The sequence below is a fragment of the Pyrus communis genome, chromosome 8 (genome assembly GCF_041283825.1).
Source record: "Pyrus communis isolate YQ-2024b chromosome 8, ASM4128382v1, whole genome shotgun sequence".
In the NCBI taxonomy this organism is placed as follows: domain Eukaryota; kingdom Viridiplantae; phylum Streptophyta; class Magnoliopsida; order Rosales; family Rosaceae; genus Pyrus; species Pyrus communis.
The window spans coordinates 14,335,670-14,358,857 of NC_142572.1; the positions used below are offsets into that span (position 1 = coordinate 14,335,670).

General features: G+C 38.1%; 1 protein-coding gene, 1 long non-coding RNA gene and 1 pseudogene across 2 annotated transcripts; 1 reads left to right on the forward strand and 2 right to left on the reverse strand.

Annotated features, from left to right (window-relative positions):
• Nucleotides 1-8,419: 8,419 nt before the first annotated feature.
• LOC137717027 (uncharacterized) lies at nucleotides 8,420-12,832 on the reverse strand (annotated as a pseudogene).
• A 3,543-nt stretch (nucleotides 12,833-16,375) lies between these two features.
• Nucleotides 16,376-17,632, reverse strand: LOC148695150 (uncharacterized). Its single transcript, XR_015965777.1, has 2 exons — nucleotides 17,133-17,632; nucleotides 16,376-16,780 (listed from the first exon to the last, which is right to left on the reverse strand). It is a non-coding gene; the product is annotated as an uncharacterized LOC148695150 (long non-coding RNA).
• A 4,284-nt stretch (nucleotides 17,633-21,916) lies between these two features.
• Nucleotides 21,917-22,720, forward strand: LOC137718708 (flowering-promoting factor 1). The gene has a single exon (XM_068458254.2). It carries the CDS (start codon nucleotides 22,056-22,058, stop codon nucleotides 22,368-22,370), a length of 315 nt encoding a protein of 104 aa, XP_068314355.1. The 5' UTR covers nucleotides 21,917-22,055; the 3' UTR covers nucleotides 22,371-22,720.
• The last annotated feature ends 468 nt before the right edge of the window (nucleotides 22,721-23,188 follow it).

Sequence of the window (23,188 nt, forward strand, 5' to 3'; positions counted from 1 at the left end):
TCTGATGTTGTTGTTGCTGGTGAGAATAAAAAAACTTCGGCGCTTTGTGCTTGGTGTTGTCTTCTTTGATGTATCCCTTCTTTAACTGCTCGATACATGCTGCATTGTCTTCAAAGATCGTCATAAGAAGGTCCATGACTGAACAAAGATCACTAGTGCTTCGAATATGTTCCATAACTGTGCTCAACCAAAAGCATTCTCACTAGGTTTCATCTAGGGCTAGAATCTCAGCATGGTTCTAAGAAGTCGCAACTAGCGTTTGCTTGGTAGACCTCTAATAAATAGCGGTGTCTACAACGGTAAAGACATAACTCGTTTGAGAACGTGCCCTATGTGGGTCATACAGATAACTAGCATTTGCGTAATTAAAAAGACGGTTCATCTCGAGGATTCTTGGGTGTAAAACAAGCCCAAATCCATCGTACTCTTGAGGTAGCGGAAAATGTCTTTAACACCATTCTAGTGCCTGCGTGTAGGCACAATGTTGTATCTAGCCAAAAGATTAACAGCAAAGAAGATGTCGGGTCTAGTGCATTGAGCCAAGTACAATAAAGCACTAATTGCACTTAGGTGTGGAACTTCAGGCTTCAAAAACTCTCCCTCACCCTCTTTCGGACATAATGGATCTCGTTTTCCATCTAGAGTCCGAACAACCATAGAAGTACTCGAAGGCTTACTTTATCTTCATTAAAACGTCACAACACCTTCTGGGTGTAGTTCGATTGATGTACTAGGATTCCATTCGAACAATGCTCGATCTCCAGGCTGAGACAATATCAAGTTTTCCCAAGATCTTTCATCTCAAATTTTGATTTCAAGTAAGCGACAATTTCCCTAAGCTCTCTGGAAGTTCTAATGAGGTTCATGTCGTCAATATAAACTGCAACGATCGTAAATCTGGAATGTGACTTTTAATGAACATGCATGGGCATAGTTCATTATGTGATATTCACTTAGACGGTTATACCACATCCACCCAGCTTGTTTCAATCCGTAGAATGATCTCTTCAATCTAATCGAGAGAGTGCTCTACGGTCTAGAACTATTTGAACCAGTCAATGGAAATCCTTCTAGAACTTTCATGTATATTCTGTATTTAGATCCCCATAGAGATACGTGGTTACCAAGTTCATAAGCTGCATATTCAGTTTTTCGGAAACTACCAAATTGATTAGGTAGCGGAACTTTATGACGTCCATTATAGGGGAATACGTCTCCTCATAATCAATCTCAGGACGTTGAGAGAAGCCTTGCGCTATGAGGCGTGCTTTGTATCTTACTATTTTATTCTTCTCATTAGGCTTCTTCACAAAAACCTACTTGTAGCCAACGGGCTTCACATATGATGGAGTAGGAGCTACAGGCCCAAACATCTTTTGTTTCGCAAGTGAATCAAATTCGACCTAGATTGCTTGTTTCCAGTTTGACCAATCTGTTCTATATCGACATTCATCAACGGAACGTGATACAATGTCATTGTTAAGCATGATGTCGGAAGCAACGGTATACGCGAATGCATCATCAACAATCTTCTCATTCTGATTCCAAACCTCATCCAAAACTACGTACTGGACTGAAATCTCATGATTCCTGGGAGGCCGATATGTTTCATTTAAAACATCACTATAATCTAGAATAACATCATGCGTTGAAACAGATGAGTAAACAATGGTCATTTTCAAACTAGGGTCACTAGCTTGTGTCATTTACCTCTTCCAGGGTTGTGAATCATTTGAACTAGGAGGCCTACCACATTTCAGGGTAGGAAAAAGTGATTGGTTAGCTGCCAGTGTACCTTGCCATGTGGGAGGTGCAGTTGCCCCACCCTAGGGGACAGTTTGGCCTTCCACAGCAATCGTACGGCGTATGTTCGGAACGTCCATCCTTGCAGATGCGTTTGTAGCGGGTATATGTGATCTTGTCACCTTTGTTGGATTAGGAAAAGTATTAGGCATGCTTTGAGCAAAGCTCTGAAGATTTAGAACACGTCGCATTTCGGTTTCAGACTGAGGGGTGCGGAGTGCGGGGATCTAAATGAGACATAATGGGAGTAATCCATGACAATTCGCGGCGTTCTACAAGAAGGTTAGTGATCTTATCTCCCCTTAACGACAGGAAGACTGTCTCATCAAAGTGATAATCCGCAAAACGTGTGGTAAAAAGATCTCATGTCAAGGGCTCTAAGTAGCGTATAATGGATGGCGAATCATAACCGATACGATTCCCATTTTTCTCTGATGACCCATTTTGGTATGTAGTGGCGGCACTATTGGCACATATATTGCGCATCCAAACACACGTAAATACGAGACGTCAGGCTCGTATTTAGTGACCAACTGTAACGGTGAATGAGGTTAGATAACAGTGGGCCTCAGGTGGACCAACATAGCTGTGTGCAATATTGCATAGCCCCAGGCAAATACTGGTAAGTTGGTTCGGATAACTGAAGTCTGAGTTATCGTTTAAATGCGCTTTATGAAAGCTTATGCCAAGCTATTTAAGATGTGAACATGAGGTACAGGATGTTCAACTTCAATCCCAACAGACATGCAATAATCGTCAAAAGTCTATGAGGTAAACTCTCCAGCATTATCCAGTTGAATCAACTTGATCAGATAATCAGGGTGGTGAGCCCTAAGCTTAATAATTTGTGCTCAAAGTTTCGCAAGTGCAGCATTATGTGTGGACAATAAGCAGACATATGACCATCATGTCAATGCATTAACTAACACCATAAAGTATCTAAATGGTCCGCATATTGGTTGGCTAGGTCCACAAATATCCCTTTGAATCATCTGAAGAAACTTAGGGGGGTCATGAATAATCTTTGTAATTGAAGGTTGGATGTTCAACTTCCCCAAGGAACATGCTTTGCAAAGCGGTTGGCCGGGATAAGATTTCAAGTGATGCCCATGAGATACTTTGAGTATACGGCGCATCATATCTCGTCCTGGATGTCCTATTCGATCATGCCAAATAAGCAAAGTGTCCTGGAACCCAGCTATAGGGCCGACCATATGGTGTGTCTCGACAGCTTGAATGGTTGTTTTGTACAACTCACTAGGGAGACGTTCCAGCTTCTTGTGAATACGTTTTCGACCATATTCGTAAGAAGTGATACAAAGAAATTTAGAACCATTCTCTTCAGTTGTTTCAATATGATATTGATTATCCCGAAATCTCTAAAACTTAGTAACGTTCTTTCAGAACGTGGAGAATAGAGTGCCTCTTTAATGGTTAATTCAATACCATTGGACAACATAATACGGGCATTTCCGTATCCTTCTATCAGGTTGGATGGGCCTGAGAGGGTTGTCAGAGGTGCATTCTTAGGTACGAAATTAGTAAAATAGCGTTTGTCACGCAATATAGGGTGCGGAGTTGCACTATCAGCCAGACAACTAACATCCCTACTAGTCATACCAAGAAATAAATTAATTGAATCAGTCACATGCATAAATATAAGTTCATTCATTCATTCAATTAATCAATTCGAGAAATAGTATCCATAAAATAATATCCAAAGTTCAAAAAAAAAACAATCCAAACAAATAATTCCAAATACTTAGAAAAATTGTTCAAAAATTAAAACATAAACCTAGAAAATAAGGGGGTTCAACCACTAGAAGTAAAAAAAAAACACTCTAACATGTCTTAGAAAAATAAAACTTTATTCTTCCATAGGAGCAGATGCCTCCTTAAAATTTGAAACCTCCAGAGTTGTAGTTGCATCTTCGGGGAGTTTTACATGTGCAAAATTAGACTCATGACGAGAATAATACTTGGCAATAGCCTCAGGAGGTAGCTCGGCATACACGTGACCAATGATCATTTGGTCCACAATGGTAGCACATGTCCAGTTCAATGGAATCTCATGTTCTTGAAGTTTGAGGCCTTTGGGCACTTCTGGGTCAAGTTTCCTCCCTTAGATGGGCTTTTGTTCAATGGACCTTGGGCCTGTGGTGGGCCTTGCCACCCTTTTCCACGTCACAACAGGATTTTCTTCGGTTATGGCTACTAGAATTGGTCGCATGCGTTCCAGGCGCGGCGTTCGAGCCAATAGGTCGAGTTTGACGATTCTTCATCAAAAGTTAGTTCTGCTTTTCAGCGAGAAGTATAACAGATATCAAATCCGAAAATTTGGTGAACTTCTATGCCTTATATTGTTGTTGTAGGACAATATTGGTGGCATTGAAGGTTGAATAGGTATTCTTTAGAAGATCTTGTTCGATTAAGTCCTTGTTACAGAACTTGAGTAGTGATCGGATTCTACAAACTTCAGAGTTATATTCATTCACAGACTTAAAGTCTTGGAAGCGTAAATGGTGCTAGTCGTGCCTTGCTTCAAGCAAGTAAATGTCTATCTAGTGATCAAAACGATCTGCCAGAGCAAGCCAAAGGGTTTGGGGATTCTCCTCTGCGAGGTACTCGGTCTGCAGTGCATCATGGATGTGTCTTCGGATGAAGATCATAGCAGTAGCTTTCTGAGCTTTGTCAATGAGTGCATCGTCGATTAGGTCCTCGATAGTAGCTCTAAGACTTTTGGTAGTAAGATGGAGCTTCACGTCTTGAACCCACTTCAAGTAGTTTCTTCCAGAAACTTCTAGAGCGATGAAATCGAGCTTGTTCAAGTTTGACATGTCCCTAAACAGAGGGTACAACAAAATGTGGTTAGTCGTATGGAAAGTCATAGACATATATCATAAAACATTCAAGTTCTATAGACATGTATTGGTTTAATTTAAGCATAAAAACTACAGGTTTCATGTGGTAAGTTTTGAATGAAAACTTCGGGTTTCAAAGGCACTAAATTCGAAACTACAGGTTTGATTTAGTTATGAACTTTCAGTTCATATATAAGGGTACCTGCAAGAACACAGGATACAATATACAATAAAGTGTCGTGGATTTGTGGATTGCTTCAGGAACTCAAGTGTGAGTGCTTCGAGACTACGAAAGATAGTCAACGATTCAAAAAAACGAAATAATTTATCAAATCGTTAATACCAAAAAGTGAGCTTTGGGCAAATAATTTTGGATTAATTGTCAGATTAGTGAACTGCTGGTCACTTTAATTAATTCAATAGATTGAGACCATTCAGGATTGATCGTAAAAGCAAAAATAAGTATAACACTCAGGTTAAAATTATTTAAAATACCAAAAATTAGCATTGGGCTTGGGTGCCGTGAGTAGGGCAAGGCCCTAAAGGGCATGTGGACTCGGGTGGTTGCAAAAAGTAACCCAATACATGGCTACAAGCTATGGGTTGAGAGATGGGAGACCCAGCCAAAGCTGGGTTTCAGGTTAACGAGCTGCAAGGACAAGCCCAGCAAACTAAAGGCTTACGGCATGTAGGCTAAGGAAAGGCAAATGCCCAACAAACGGAAACAGGCTGTGCTGACATGGGCCAGGTTTTCAAGCCCTGTCAGGACAAGCCCAACATGGCTTAAGGCATGCGAATGTGGGCTCGGGTTGGACCGAGGGCTTCAGGCCTATATGGTAGTCAACCCAAGCCGAAAACTAGTTATGTTCGAAAAGGGCAGCAAGCCCAAAGGGTTGCGCGCATGGTTTAGGGTGTCAAAATGACACCGTTCCTTAGGCGGCTGGGCTTTAGGCCAACACGGTGGTCCGTCTATAGTGCCACGGTGGTGCGATGGCGGTGCCACAAAAAAATCCCAAATTTTTTTTCTCGAATTCTAGGGTTAAAAACCATAATGGCTTCTCAATTAATTTCAATGCTTTTACTCACAATTCCACATAGCATAAATGCATAATGCATGAACAAGTATATATATTGACAAAATACATGAACATATATACAATATATATAATTGGAAGGAATAAATATAGGGGGTTCATACATCATAGGGAATGTTTTCATGCTTCAAGGTTTTTTCAAATATCTTAATTTATTTTAGAAGAACCTGATTGGTCGAAAACAATTGAAAGCCTTTGAATTTGTAGAAGAAAGCCTTTTCCTACGATCCTTTAGTTCCTTAACTTCTGGCAAGAGCGTGCTGAAAACGTGTTGTAGGCCTATTTGATTGGACTATATAAAGGACAGAGAAAGAGGGGACTGGTGGCAACAGAGAGAGGAGAGAGATATGTAATTCTGAGGTGTGTGTTGTATCACCCCATTATGCCTTTATTTATAGTAGTAGGATAGATAGAATCTTTACCCTAATAGGATTACATCTCTAATGGGAATTAAACTACTAAGGGGAATATACAAGATACTCCTAGATATACTAAGATTTACACAATCACATTCCTAATCCAATAGGACTGGAACAGAGATTAGTTTTTTTTTTTTTTTTTTTTTTTTAATTTTATATATTATTATTTATAGGAACCGCCTTTGTTCCACACATTCTTCATGACTAGGTTCGTGATGGTAATTATGATTTAGGGTTATGAATTAACTTATAGTCTTGATCACTGTTCTAAAAATTCCCGCCTAGGCACTAAACAGTTAGCCACCGCCCCGATTAGTCCTTAGTCATTTGAAAACTAAGAAAGTGCGTCTAGACCCGCTTAGACGTCCGCCTAGCCCCACTAGGCGCCCGCCTTAACCCACCTAGGCACCCGTCTAGATCTCAACTCTTATGTACATAAAAAATTGATAACTTTCATCTTGCATTTTGTTTTGTTAATAGAATGTAAGAGACTTGTTGGATACTTGGATAAACACTCATTATATGCTTGTTCTCCATATTTTCAATATGTTCTAATACTTTATAATCTACATGTCATTTTATTTGCAATTTATGTATTCCAATACAATTATGTTTTTTTTTTTAAAGCATGAATAGGCACTTATTTGCATATATTAATAAATTTACTTAAATCCGTCTAGGTCCTGCTTAGCCACCTAGGCGCTAAGCCCCAGCCAATCGTCTGACTAGCGCCTAACATCTTTTAAAACCTTAGTCTTGATTGTTTTGGGATATTTAGATTATTTAGGGTTATGAATAAAACAACGGGAGACTTCTCTAGTGCACATTTCTAAATACGACATGTAAGTTGCACATTATTTTTTACCGTTCGATAAATCTGAACGGCTTAAATTTTTATAGTTCCTAATCTGCACCCCAATCAAGACATGGGTTGGGGCAGTTAAGATTTCTTACCCCCAATTGTATCATCCAATTGTATCACCAACACACCACTGCTTTTACACCATCACATCACATTCAGCTCAGACCTTAAAGTGAACATCTCCTCCTTCCATTTTGATCCAAGGGCTATTATTCATGTGTATTTAAGGTGTGTAAATAGGAATGTGCACTAGAGAAAAATCTAAAAACTGACCTTTTGTTGTAGGCCTATTTGATTGAACGGTCTAAGGTTTAGAGAGAGAGGGGGTCGGCCACAATAAGAGAGAAGAGAGATCGATTTAATTGTGAGGTGTGTTTGATTCACCCCATTGTGCCTTTATTTATAGTAGTAGGATAGGTAAAAACCTTTCCCTTTAGGATTACAACATTGAATATGTAATCTACTCCTAATAGGAATATATGATACATTCCCAGATTCCCTAGGATTTACACTATCACATTCCTATTCTAAATATGACTGCAACACTCCCTATTGAGTGTGTAAATACTCAACAAACCAACGCATCAGATATTCAGCAGATAAGGTAGAATAGTTGATGAAGTCATCGGCACCACAGGTGATCGCGAGTCTCAAATTTAAGTAAAGTATGCACATGTAGTAAAACTCACAAAACCTCGCTATGGTCAAACCCAAAGCATGGGGAAAACCCATAGACTAAGGAGAAAAGTGAGAAGTATGTATAATGTCTAAAAACGAACGTCAAACTGGACGAAGATAGTAAACTCAAAGAGTATGATCATCCCAGGATGGGTGCCTCATTAAAACCTCGTTAGGTAGCAAAAACCCATTAGGAAAATTGCTCCTAATCGTAGGAAAAAGAGTACATTAAGATCATGTGAGTATGCTTCTAGATACTCCTCCTGAGTTAGACATAACTTCTAAATAAGAGAACTACAAGCGATTCAACTCAAATAATTTACGCATACCAATTCCTTGGACGATCTTCTGAAATGTAGACTTGGGCAATGACTTGGTGAAGAGATCGACCAGGTTGTCCTGGGAACGGATTTGCTTGACTTCAATGTTATGATGCTACTACTGCTGGTGTGAGTAAATGAACTTCGGCGCTATGTGCTTAGTGTCGTCTCCCTTGATGTATCCCTTCTTCAACTGCTTGATACATGTTGCATTGTCTTCAAAGATCGTCGTAGGAAGGTTAACGACTGATGTAAGACAACTAGTGCTTCGAATATGTTCCATAACTTCTCTTAGCCAAAAGCACTCATGCAATGTTTTATGCAGGGCGAGAATTTCAGCATGGTTAGACGAAGTCGCAAGTAGTGTTTTCTTGGTAGACCTCTAAGATATAACGGTGTCTCCAATGGTAAAGACATAGCCCGTTTGAGAACGTGCTCTATGTGGGTCAGACCTATATCCAGCATATGCGTAACCAACAAGGCGAGAATCAATCCGAGGGCCATAGGGGGCGGCAACACTTGGAAATTCACGGGTATAGAACAAGCCTAAATCCGTAGTACCTTTGAGGTAGCGAAAAATGTCTTTAACACCATTCCAGTGCCTAGGTGTGGGCGCATTGCTATATCTTGCCAAAAGATTCACAGCGAAGGAGATGTCAAGTCTAGTGCACTGAGCCAAGTACAATAAAGCCCCAATTGCACTTAGGTAAGGAACTTCGGGTTCCAAAATCTCTTCCTCGTCCTCCTTTGGACGGAAGGGATCTCGTTTAGCACCTAGAGTCCGAACGACCATGGGTGTACTCGAAGGCTTCGCTTTATCCTCATTAAAATGACGTAACACCCTTTGGGTGTAGTTCGATTGATGTACTAGGATTCCATCCGAACAATGCTCTATCTCCAGGCTGAGACAATATTGAGTTTTTCCAAGATCCCTCATCTCAAATTTTGATTTCAAGTGTCCAGCAATTTCCTCAAGCTCTTTGGGAATCCCAATGAGATTCATGTCATTGACATAAACTGCAATGATTGCAAATATGGAACGTGACTTCTTTATAAACATGCATGGGCATTGTTCGTTGTTCACATAACCATGACTTGTCAAATATTCACTCAAACGGTTATACCACATTCGCCTTATTGTTTTAATCCGTAAAGTGACCTCCTTAAACTAATTGAGAAAGTATTCCGTGGTCTAGAACTATTTGAACTAGTCAATGGAAGTCCTTCTGGAACTTTCATGTGGATTTCCGTATCTAAATCCCTATAAAGATACGTGGTTACCACGTCCATAAGTTGCATATTCAGTTTTTCAGAAACTAACAAACTGATTAGGTAGCGGAATGTTATAACGTCCATTATGGAGGAATACGTCTCCTCGTAATCAATCCCTGGGCACTGAGAAAAGCCTTGCGCTACGAGGCATGCTTTGTATCGCACTATTTCATTCTTCTCACTACGCTTCCTCACAAAAACCCACTTGTAACTAACAGGCTTCACGCGTGGTGATGTAGAAACAATAGGTCCAAACACTTTACGTTTCGTGAATGACTCGAGTTCGACCTAGTTTGCTTGTTTCCATTTTGACCAATTGGTTTTACGTCGGCATTCATCGACGTAACGTGGTTTAATGTCATCGCTAAGTATGATGTCAGTAGCTACTGAGTACGAGAATGCATCGTCGACGATCATCTCATTCCTATTCCAAACCTCATCCAATACTGTGTAGTGGACCGAAATCTCACGATTCTTAGGAGATCGGCATGTTTCATCTGAAGTATCACCGTAATCTAGGATAACCTCATACGTTGAAATGGATGATTGAGCGATGGTCGGATTCAAACTAGGGTCACTAGTTGGTGTCATTTTCCTCTTTCGGGGTTGTGAATCCTTTGAACCAAGGGGTCTGCCACGCTTCAAGGTCGGAACAGATGATTGGCTAGCTGCCAATGTACCTTGCCGCGTGGAAGGTGCGGCCTCCCTACCTTTGGAGACTATCCAGCCTTCCTAGGTGGGTTGTTGACGTATGAGGGGTACATCTATCCTTACAGGTGTGTTTGCAGCGGGTATATGTGATCTTGTCACCTTAGCTAGATCATTAAAAGTATCTGGCATGCGTTGAACAATGCTCTGAAGATATATAATTCGACGCACCTCAATTTCAAACTGGGCAGTGCGGGATCTAAATGAGACATAGTGGGAGCATACCACGACAATTTGCAGCGTTCTACGGGAACGTTAGCATGTTTATATCCCCCTAACGATGGGAAGACTATCTCATCAAAGTGACAATCTGCAAAACATGCGGTAAAAAGATCTCCTGTCAAGGATTCTAAGTAGCGAACAATTGATGGTGAATCATAACCGACATAGATTCCTATTTTGCTCTGAAGACCCAATTTGGTACATAGCATCGACATTATTGGCACATAAATGGCACACTAAACACCCGTAAATGCGAGACGTCATGCTCATATCCAGTGACCAACTGTAATGATGAATGTGGTTGAGTAGCGGTAGGCCTCATGCGGACCAACATAGCTTCGTGCAATATTGCATAGCCCTAGGCAGATACCGGCAGTTTAGTTCGCATAACCAAAGTCCGAGCTATCATTTGAAGGCAATTTATGAAAACTTCTGCCAGGCCGTTTTGGGTGTGAACATGGGGCACACGATGTTCTACATCAATCCCTACTGACATGCAATAATCGTCAAAAGTCTGTGACGTAAACTCTCCAGCGTTATCCAGTCGAATTGACTTAATTAGATAATCAGGGTGGTGAGCCCTTAGCTTAATGATTTGATCTAGGAGTTTAGCAAATGCGGCGTTGCGTGTAGACAACAAGCAAACATGTGACTATCTTGTCGATGCATCAACCAACACCATAAAATATTTAAATGGTCCACAGGTTAGTTAGATTGGTCCACAAATGTCTCCTTGAATCCTCTGAAGAGATTTAGGGGGGTCATGAATAATCTTTGTATGGGAGGGTTGAGTATTCAACTTCCCTAAAGAACACGTTTTGCATAGCGGAACTCCAACATAGGGATGTAACTTATGCCCGTGAGAAGATTTGAGGATACAACGCATCATGTCACGTCCAGGATGTCCCAAACGGTCATGCCAAAGCAATAAAATGTCTTGGAACTCAGGCATTGGGCCGGCCACATTGTGGGCTTCTATGCCGCGAATGGTTGTAATGTACAACCCATTCGACAGTCATTCCAACTTCCCATGAATATGCTTCTGGCCATATTTGTATGAAGTGATACAAAGAAATTCAAAACCATGATCTTCAGTGGTTTCAAGATGATATTTATTATCTCGAATATCTTTAAAACTTAACAACGTTTTTCCGAAATGTGGAGAATAAAGTGCCTCCTTAATGGTCAAGATTGTACCATTAGACAATATGATACATGTCTTTCCGTATCCTTCAATCAGGTTGGATGGGCCTGAGAGAGTTGTCAAATGAGCTTTCTTAGGTATTAAGTTAGTAAAATAGTGTCGTTCACGCAAGATGGTGTGCGTGGTTGCACTATCTGCCAGACAACTAACTTCCCCACTAGACATACCTATAAATAAATTGATTGAATTGGTCACATGCATATATTTAAGTGCATTCATTCAATTAAGCAATTCAAGAAAATAATATCCATTCAAATAATTCAAAACAAACCAAAACCAAACAAATTATTCCAAATACATAGAAAAATTGTTCAAAATTAAACCATAAACCTAGCAAAATAAGGGTTAGGGTCGGCCACTCCTAAACACCCTAAAAAAACATGTCTAATTTATTCATCCATAGATGCTGATGCCTCCTGAAAATCCGATATCTCCATTGATGTAGTTGCATCTTCCAGATGATCCACATGTGCAAAGTTAGACTCACGACGGGAATGATACTTAGCAATAGCCTCAGGGGAAGCTCGGCAAACGCGTGACTAATGATCCCTTGATCCACAACGATAGCACATGTCCAGTTCAGAAGAAGTAGCCTAAACGGGAGCTTTGCCCTTGTTCTTGAAGTTTGGGACCTTAGGGGCGAATGGTGGACTCTGCTGGTTCACAATTCTTCCCTTAGGTGCAGTACTCTGTTGACCTTGGGGTCGTGGTTGGGCTTGCTACCTATTACCACGGCCACGACGGTTCTTTCGTCGTTCATGGCTACTAAAATAGTTCACGTGCTCTTCAGGAGCAGCGTTCGAGCCAGTGGGTCGAGCTTGATGATTTTTCATCAAAAGCTGGTTCTGCTTTTTAGCGAGAAGTAAAACAGAGATTAAATCCGAAAACTTGGTGAATTTCTATACCCTATATTGTTGTTGTAGGACAATATTGGTGGCATGGAAGGTAGAATAGGTCTTCTCCAAGAGATCTATTTTTGGTTAGTTCCACTTTGCAGAATTTCAACAAAGAACGGATTCTACAAACTTTAGAGTTGTATTCATTCACGGACTTAAAGTCCTGGAAGAGAAGATGCTGCCAGTCATGTCTTGCTTCAGGAAAGTATATGTATTTCTAGTGATCGAAACGATCGGCCAGAGGAAGCTAGAGGATGCGTGGGTCCTCCTCAGCAAGATACTCATTCTGCAGTGCATCATGGATGTGTCTTCGAATGAAGATCATTGCAGTAGCCTTCTAAGCTTCGTCAACAGGTTTGTTGACGATAGGTGCCTCGATGGTGGCTCGAATGCCCTTTGCAGTTAAATGGAGCTTCACGTCTTGTACCCACTTCAGATAGTTTCTTCCAGAGACTTCTAGAACGGAGAAATCAAGCTTGTTCAAGTTCGACATGTCCCTAAAATGAAGGGAGAAAACGTGAGTAGTCATATGGTAAGCCATAGACATATATCGTAGAACATACAAGTTCTATAAACATGTAGTGGTTTAATTTATGCATGAAAATTACGGGTTTCATGTGGTATGTTTTGAATGAAAACTTCAGGTTTCAAATGCACTAAATTTGAAATTACAGGTTCAATTTAGTTTTTATGAACAATTAGTTCATAATGATAGGTTCCTGCAAGAAACACATAATACAATATACTAATTTGGATATAGTGGATTTGAGGTTTATCGGGAACTTAAGTGTGAGAGCTTCGTTACTACAAAAGTATATGACGGTTCAAAGTATAAAAATAAATTATTGAATCGTTAATGTCCAAAAGTGATCTTCAGGTCAATAATTTTGGATTCATTATCAGATTAATGGACTGCATGTCACTTTTAATTAATTCAATAAATCGGGCCATACGAGCTCGATTGTAGAAGCAAATTAATATTAAAATAATATTATTGGTCGAAAAATATAGCCCCAAAATAATTTGGGCTTAGTGCCGTGGGTAATATGGCACGGGTTTGGGTGCCTTAAGCATAAGGTAAGGCCCAAAGGACCTCGAGTGATGGCTGCAGGTCACGGGTGAGGAAGGGAAACCCCAGCTGCAGCTGGGTTTCGAAGTTGGACCCAGGGAGGGGGGCACAGGAGCAAGCTCAAAAACTTGCGGATTTGGAGCAGGAAGCCCAACTGCAAGGGCTGGCTGCATGGGACGCGGGCCGTGAAACAATCCCAGTTAACTGGGCTGGATTGGATATAGGCCGGGGCAGGCAATGAGCCCAGCAACCATAAAGGCTGTGGCATACAGGAGTGGACCCAGCCAATCTGGGTTGGCAGCGTTTTGGGTGTGGGGCTTCAGGCCCTGTCGAGTTGAAATCCAGGCCGTGGCCTAGTGCTGTGTCCATAGTGATAGTGCGGTGGTATGCCTCACCATATCCCATTCCCATATAGTTTTCAAAATCCCTTAGGGTTTAGGAAACCCTAAATGTGCTTCTAATTTATTTTATATATTTTGACTCACAAATTCCACATAACAATTTAATTGTGCGATGCATGAAACAAATATATATATATATATATATATATATATATATATATATATATATATATATATATATTGAAAGGAAAATATAAACATAGAAGGGTTCATACATCATGGGAAATGTTTTCATGCTTTGTGGACGTTTCAAATATCTTCATTTATTTTAAGCATACCTGATTAGCAGAAAACGAATAAGCCTTTGAATGTGGTGGATGATAGCCTCCTCTTACGATGCGTCAATTCCTCAGCTTCTGGCAAGAGCATGCTGATAATGTGTTGTATGCCTATTTGATTGAACGATCTAGGGTTTAGAGAGAGAGAGAAAGGGCCAGCCACAATAAGAGAGAAGAGAGATTGATATAATTGTGAGGTGTGTTTGATTCACTTTTGATTCACCCCATTGTGCCTTTATTTATAGTAGTAGGATAGGTAAAAACCTTTCCCTTTAGGATTACAACATTGAATAGGTAATCTACTCTTGATAGGAATATAAGATACATTCCCAGATTCCCTAGGATTTACACAATCACATTCATATTCTAAATATGACTGCAACACCCTTCAGTTTATTGAAGATTTAAATTGGCAATTAATTAATCTTCCAGCATGCCAATGCAAAGGATAATTGCCATCGAAGTTCTTATAAAACAGTTATATACACTCATATATATATATATATATATATATATGAGTGTATATAGTTGAGGCTAAACAGTATAATTGTTTTCAATTAACCATGAACTTAAAAGTGATGCGATAAATTGAACATGGATGTTAATAATCTTTTTATTTCGCTATGGTAATCTATCTTTACATGGTTGGAAAGGCTCATAGAGGCATATCAATCTTCCTCTAGCCACCATCATGTGATTCACCAACGTTAGGAATCAAATCGAGGATGTGTCGTGTGGAATACGGACCTAGAATTCGTCTATAACTACTGAGCGTGAGTACTTAAGTATTATTAAATAGTGATCTTGATATGTTCACTTTGGTGACATCACACTAAATTATCCTGTACACTTTGGGTTCTTAGGAGCCACATCTGCTATAGCAAGTTTTCGCTCATATTCGATTTAATGCGTACCGTGCACAATTTCTCTTTAAATATTATCATTGGATGTTTATTACAAAATTCTTTGAAAGAGATGTTTGAGATTATGAAAACTATTGCTCTAGGAATTTTATGCTTCTCACCTAATGTTATTCCCATTGCAAACTATTTGTTCTTTTATAAGAGAATTAGTATCTGATTTCTAGAAAAAGACTAGCTTTATTGAAGATCGCAAACTAGATTATCCTCGTATAATAAGTTTAGCAAAAGGTGTTTTATCGCAGTGACGGAAAGTAATTATGCTTATGTACTCTGGTGCAAGTTCAATCTTATAGATCTCCCTTCTCTCCAGGGACGGAGTTAGAAATTTCTTCTAGTGGGGGCAACTGAAAACAACTAAGAAAACCTTATTAAGGATGGTTTCAAATGATGATGTATCACAATTCCAATGTTACAAAAATTTCAATATAGTAGTGGAAAGTGGCAAAGTGAGGAGCAAAATATAAGTACATGATAGGCGGGAGAGGGTTTTTTTTGTTTGAATGACAGAACAAGAGCACTATTGCTCATAAAATATTTGATATGGAGTATAGTAGATTAAATGTATGTTGGATATTAGATACATATATTTTCTTCAAAGATAACCCGTGTATAGTATATAATTGTAGTCTACAACTAAACAAACAAATTACTTGAGTGGGTGCATCTGCCCCCACTGAGTCTTCATTAGCTCCGTCCATGCTCCCCTCTAACAATTAACAACTTAACCCACTGACAAAAATAGTAATATTAGTTTATATCATATCACCATTTAAGCTTATACCTAACCTAAAAAGCACATTAGCTCTAGTATTATTCCTCTGAGCTTTGCTTTGTGGAATATTAAATACAAATAACGAGTATAAGTTCTGCCATTAGTATTGGATAAAGTACCCTAAGTTAAATGTTATTCTAGTTTATGAACTAAATTATACATAGGCTTGTGGCGTTCAAATCCCGCAAAAAAAAAAAAAAAAAAAAGACGGTTCATCATGATTATTATGTAACTTGATTCATCTTGAATATAAAAATCAAGAAATTAAACAGTTTTGATTATAAAATTAAAATGACGAATCTATGTTATTTGTAACACCTAGAATATATGCATTTCCCTTCTGAGAGATGCAAGTACTATCATATTTTTCTCTTATTTTATTAAAAAAAAAAAGATAGTGAGGAGCTTGGCACATTCTAGTGGAAGCTGCCTTTCCCTTGATTCTCACTTCAAATGAGATGTATGTATAAAAGGCTAAGCATGTTCATAAAGTTTGTGGTCTACGTATGTAATATTGGAATCTTATAATTCTCCCCCACCAAAACCCTAATGCTTGTACGAGAAGAAATGTCAAAATATAAAAGTTCAAAGAATAACAAAAGGAATATGGAAATAGATCCGATCAAAAAAATGGAAATAGATGGTTGTCCAACAAGATCTAAACACTTCTATCATCATGTACACGTAGGGCAAGGATTCTCTTGTCTGGTTCAAAATCACTTATTGAAGACCTTGAGGTATCCAAGTGCCATTGGTTAGCTCAACTTAATTTTATCCTCCCATTTATTCCGTTTTTTTCTTTCTAATTTGAATCGTTCTTAATTATACTCATGTCATGTATACTTAGCTGCCAACTTTGGATAAAGGTTGTTTAACAAAACTATATAAGGGGCAGATGAAGTTTTACTGCAGTGGCGGAAAATAATTATGCAAATATATTTTGGTACGGGTTCTGTGGATGCAAATTTCTTCCTTCTTGTTCTTGGACGAAAATGCACCTGCAAAAAACAATTAACACCTCAAGTTAAGGCCAAGAGCGTCACACACCCACGATGAATGGAGGGGGGTGCTTTGGCCGAAGAACCTCTAATGCCAAAGTTAGAATTTTGAGGGAAAAAATGTTTGGAGAATTTAGAGAATTTTGCAAGAGGATTCAACTTAGGTTTTTGGAGAAAATGGGGTGGTATTTATAGGAGTGTGGCCGGCCCCTTTGGGAGAGATGGGAACCGGCCACTTTAGTGGTTTTTTGCATGGTAATCACCATCAATTAGCTAATTAATGAATTAATTGAGTAATAAATCAATTAATTAGCTAATCAATATAATTTGAAAGAAATAATTTGGGAGTTACCTTGTGGGGAAGATTTGATGAGGATGGATGAAATAGGTTTTGAATAAACACCTATTTTGATCACTTTTGACCTTGATTGAATGATGATTATCCGTTGCTCGCGCATAGGAGTTCCGATGTGCCTCGAGGGTAATCTTGTCTTTTTAACCCAAAAATCCACGTGTCGCCTCCATATTTTTCTTGATTATTTTTTGCTCTACATGTTCGATTCTCACTGATTCTTGTTCCCACTAACAATTAACTATTTAATCCATTAACGGTATCGTTTGTAAAACAAATAACAAAACAAAACTATGAAAGAGGTGGTATCCGCTTTTTTATCACCTTCATTAAGAGAGTAATTAAACCATCGAATACCTCCTGAATTTGTATTGAGTTCCCATTTTTTTTCTATCAACTTCTTTGTTAGAAAATTAAGGACTCAAACTAATGATTGAATTGATTGCCCTTAATTGTTTGGATTGCTTCTTTAAAATACACTTCTACTCAGAAACATTTTCAATAGAAGTGTTTGAAACTTGTAATAAAATTCAACTTCTCCCTAGAAAAGTATTTCAAGTGTTTCCTGAAAGGAGCACACATTTCCTTATCACTTAAACATTTATCGTAAGAGAACCAAGGGCTGAAATTCTACCGACTTTGATATGTATAACAAATATGCAAGATTCATGGTTGAAATTTTAGTAATTAATAGGTCCTAATTGCACGCAATTAGACAATAAATAGGGTAGCCTCATTGAAATACACGAACAAAGAAATTGAAGTAATTAGCAAATGCAATATAATATCAGCAGGTAGTGCAGCTTAAAACCTGCAGCATGCAATCCACTTGACATGGGAATGAACGTTCTAGACAAATAAATTTCTATGGTGAAAGAAATGAGAATCGAAGGAATTGGGTACCCCTGGATACTTCTGTAGTAGATAATACCGAAACGGAAATGGTAACAACGACAGAGATGACCAGGATCGAAGGAATTGGGTACCACTCAAGATTTTCTGGAAGGATTGGAGTTAGGAGGGAGTCTATATCAGTAGGACCTTGGGCATGGAAAAAGTGGAACAAACAGAAGCAAAGTTGGCATTGTGCTTGAGGGGCTTGGAGGCCTAAAGGCATACACAAGCCCTGCATGCAATGCTCTCTACATGCACGAGGGGGGAACATGGGAATATCAACTTTTAAACTCAAAAGTTGATCGAGGACCACTGTTACTTTGATTGTGTACATTTATTTTTTCTAATACTGTATGAGAGAAATTTAATTATGTGGATTAGTTAATTACATTAATTTTTTATATATATCTTGTTAAATTTGCATCCGATCAATTGGTAAATATATATTTTTTTATTCAATGATTGTCGTTTATGAAATATGAACTTAGTACTTAATTACTATAACAAAATAAAAACAGACTGTCATTAGACCAAATTTAATCAACTATATGTTGAATTAGATATGCATCCCTAACCAAATGAACCCACATAAATTAAGATTATTCGTACATGGTTGATCAAGTATGACAGATTCGCCCTCCACCACATGATTACGTGACGTTTTGATCCTAGATTCAACATCAACCACTGGAAAAGTTTATTTTGTTAAATTTAAAGAAAGAAGACAGAAAATGAAGGATGCAATGGACAATGACAGCCCTAATATCTATTTCTTATAAGTTACCTAATCAACAAAAAACTCAATATTGACTAATCGAAACAAAAATTTTCTTTTTTCCAATTTGCAAACAGTAAGAAACAGATGACGTAAAGTGCATCAGTAATTATAGCAGAAGCCAACATTTGTACTGAAATTGATTTCTTGTCGCATGGTTCTTGATTTGTTATTGTTAAGTTCACTGAAGAACATCACAGTTTCTGTGTTGTCATATTTTTCACAGGCCCTTTTGAATGTGGCGAGAAACTTAACCTCCAAAATATCCTATGTAAAACACTAATCATGGATTTGACAAGACGGCCTCCTTTTTCCTCTCCTCCTACAGGACCATGTATGCCCATGTGATGACATGTGGAAAAACCATGATTTTTTTACAATGATTATTGAGAGTGGTCCTTTTGAATGACAAAGCACACTACATTAGGGCTCAATTATCTTTGAATTGACTTTGATATATCTCGAGGCTGTGATTAGATTTGAGTGGTGTTGGGAATTTAGATTTGAGTGGCGTTGGGAATTTGTCATTAAGGACAATAATTGACTGTCTAATCTTAATCATAAAGTGTTTAATATCTTATCATTTTCTTTCATTTTATCTATGAATGAGTAAACTCATAATCTAGTTCAATGGAACTTCCATGTTTTAACTTTAAGTAACTAATTATTAACCATTATACACACATACTTTTACTATTGAACTGGTTATCCCATTCATTTACAGAAAATATGTGTCGTCTGTAAAGAGTCATTTTTTTTACACTCATTAAATAAGATATTTATGTATCTTTTTACTTTTGCTTTTACGCTGCCCTATCAACATACTAACATTTAGTACATAATTGATGAGTACGAAAGAGGCCAAAGGTCGCTGAGGAGATGGCAAGGCCATCTCTAACTGAAAAATGACCAAAGGGTCATGATTAGCTTTTTAGTTCTGGAAAAAAAAATTATTTTAATGAATAATGATATACCATATTATATACTATTTCCAATCGAATGAGACAAAAGGTTATAGGCCAAACATAGCACTTTAACCAAAAACTCATCTCCAACCGAAAGGGTCAAATGACCATAGGCCAAACATAACCCCCTCAATAATTTATAATTTTAATTGAATTAATATGGTTAATTAAATTAAACTACCATATTAAAATAAGGTTATCAGACATATTTTGAATGTCACTTGTCACTAAATGAATAAACCTCCGGATTTCTCATCTTTATATAATCTCAATAATTTTTCGGATAGTATGGAATGGTGAAAATTATGTGAGAAATGATGTAGGAATGACTTAGGTATTTATAGGAAAAAAATTTTGAATTTTTTTTTACTAAAAAATTTCAAATTTCAATGGTAACCTGATGTCAGCTAGCTGTTGGAAGGCAAGTGGGTTGGACTGGGGGCTGGTTGGCTGGCTAGAAATGGGCAGCCTGCTAGCCTGATTTGGGTGTTTTGGCCCACTGGGGCCCACAAGTCCTTTGGCCTAACCCTCGGTTGGAGAATGTTTTCATGTCATTCCGAGCTATTTTTAGCCCTATGGCTCTTTAGCCGGGTCGATTGGAGATGGCCTAATAGTTGAACCCTAATGAGAAAGCAAATATGTACTCCATAGGATGCTATAGGAGTTGGAGTTCGATTTCTTTGAGATGTTTTTTGGGGTGCATTTTTCCTCACCACCATCAAGTAGTGGTAATGCTCACCACCTATTTATTACCGTTTGATGAATTTAAAATTTGACATTTGTGTCTATCGACTACATAAATCTCAAAAATTAAATTCACCTAATAGTGATATATAGTGTGGTAATTATCAATTACTCCACTTAAGGGTGATGATAAAAAAAAATATTCCCATTTCTTTTGCTCATTTTTGAATAATAATTGACTTTTTTTTTAAAGAGTCGAACCCTAATGAGAATGTAAATATGTATTTGATAACATTTGTATGCAATTAAATGTATGTCCATTTGAGAAGAGCTCAAAGATTATTACTCTATCATATATGCCTCTAAATTAACAAAATAGAAAGAAAAAAAATTATTCTGATTAAAACTGAAATAGTATTGAAGAAACGAAAATCACATTATGAATTGAATTATAATTTTTTGGGTTCTAAAAAAACTTAATCTGATTAATCATTTGTGATTACAAGAATCATTCAAATTAAATCTAATTTATGTACGAAGACAAACACAATTCCCCACTTAAAAGTTCAATGATGAAAATAGTAACTTTGGTTACCTAATTTCTAATTTGTCTAAAGTTTTTATCTACTTGTTTTATGATCAATAACTAAAGGAAAGTGATATTCACACATCTATTTTCACTTCTCATACACCCCTCTCAATTTCAGTGGTTGGATTGAATGAATTGAAGAAAATCAATGACAAAATAAAAACGTCCATTTTAACTAAACTACATTACTAATGCTTTTATTTTTAGTTGGAAACTCTGAAAATAACACATGAGACTCCATGAACTTTTTATTACATCATGTTTTTGACGTAATATTTTATAATGTTGATAAGCAGGTGAATTAACGTTAAATTATAAAATGACAGAGAATAAGACACTTACTTTGAAAAATTCTCTTTACCATTTCTCATCCAACAAATCGGATTTGACAAGACACCAAAAATTAGCTTTTAAGGTTACAAAAGCCAGCCCCCGACCCAATCACTCCCACTCCCTTCACGTGGACATCTCGTGATATAAGTGGGTGCATCATTGACTTTCTTTATTGAATCTTTTCTTAAACAATGAACAGTGGCATGCATTCGTGTAGAAATATTCCCACATCACCAAAAATTAAAAAGAGAAAAAGGATGAAAAAAAAATATAGCATTTTGCAATTAAGCTACACAAAGATTCTTCCAAACCCCAGCCCCACGGAATTGGATGTTGATGGTGATGATTTGCGCCCTAAATCAAAAAACCCTAGGGGCATCCATGCACCCTCATATTTTAATCACATTGGTCCCACAATATCTAGATTCTCTTCCAAAGCCAAACATGCCCACGATCACGCTCCTTTTCAGTTTCTCACTCCCACCCAATGAGTATTTGCCTCTTGTTTTTATTTGTCCCTTTGACACGTATAAATACACCCTCCCACCTTCTGTTTTCCCACACCACACCAACCCAACCCAATTCATTTCCTTCCCCTCCTCTTTCCCCAAAGGAGCAGCAACAAATTACAACCAATACTACCCACCAGAGAAAACCCCAGTTGCAGATACCAGAAAGAAAAAATGTCTGGGGTTTGGACTTTTAAGAATGGGGTGATTCGCCTGGTCGAAAATCCTCAGGCCGAGACATCTTCCAGGAAGGCTTTGGTGCACTTGCCGAGTGGAAAGGTGGTGTCGTCCTACTCGATGCTCGAGGAAATATTGACGGGCTTAGGGTGGGAGAGGTACTATGGAGGAGACCCCGATCTCTTCCAGTTCCACAAGCGATCTTCGATCGATCTAATCTCTCTCCCCAGTGACTTCTCCAAGTTCAACTCTGTTTACATGTACGATATTGTCATTAAAAACCCCAACATCTTCCACGTTCGGGACACGTAGGCATCTGTGTGACATCAGTTGGAATTCAAAAGTTGTGTGAGTCTTCCTTGATATGTTGTTGATTTCTCCTTCTTTTTTCTTCTTCATATCACTAGGTTACTTGGTTCTTTTAGTACGTGATTGATCTGCTTTTGGGTTTGTTGGTATACGTCGAGTATACTTAGGAATGGCTTCAGCCATAGTTTTCATTCATGTCTCCCCTAATTAACCCTTCCTGGTTAATTCAGTGTGTACTTGTAATAAAAAGTAGACCTACATGGTGTTTGTGTTATTTTGGATATTTTGGGTTGCTTTGTAAAATATTTTGGCATTGTATCATCTAATAATAATAGTGTATGTCATTGAAAGAAGCAGATAGATCGATTCTATTTCCTTTTTGTTCCATGCCAGCCTAAGATGGCTACCTAGTGAGGAAGAGACAGTGCCACAGCTCGTGGCTATATATGAACGACATACCACGGTTTGATGGCTACTTTGCTTATATGATTATGTGAACCCTGAATTTATAAAAGCTGACCAATTGGTACTCACTTAAATTAAATCTTGAATTCAAGATTCAAGTTTTGGGGAGTTCGTTACAAGGCACGTCCTATCTCGCTTCAACGTTTGCTCATCTTCATGCCTACAAAATGTCCAGAAACGTTCTAACACCCACTTTCTTTAATTGTTCTTGAATGCTTTTTTTTTTTTTTTTCTTTGTTTTTGGTTTAAATTGATTCAAGTTTTGGGGTGGGTTTTCACTTTCTATTTTAAATGATTAAAAGCTTGAAAAATCGATTTTGAAAAAGAATGTACACAATTTTCTATAAATTGCAATT

Coding starts and splice junctions, on each gene's coding strand:
- LOC137718708 (XM_068458254.2), top strand. CDS start 22,056: ATGTCTGGGGTTTGGACTTTTAAGAATGGGGTGATTCGCCTGGTCGAA.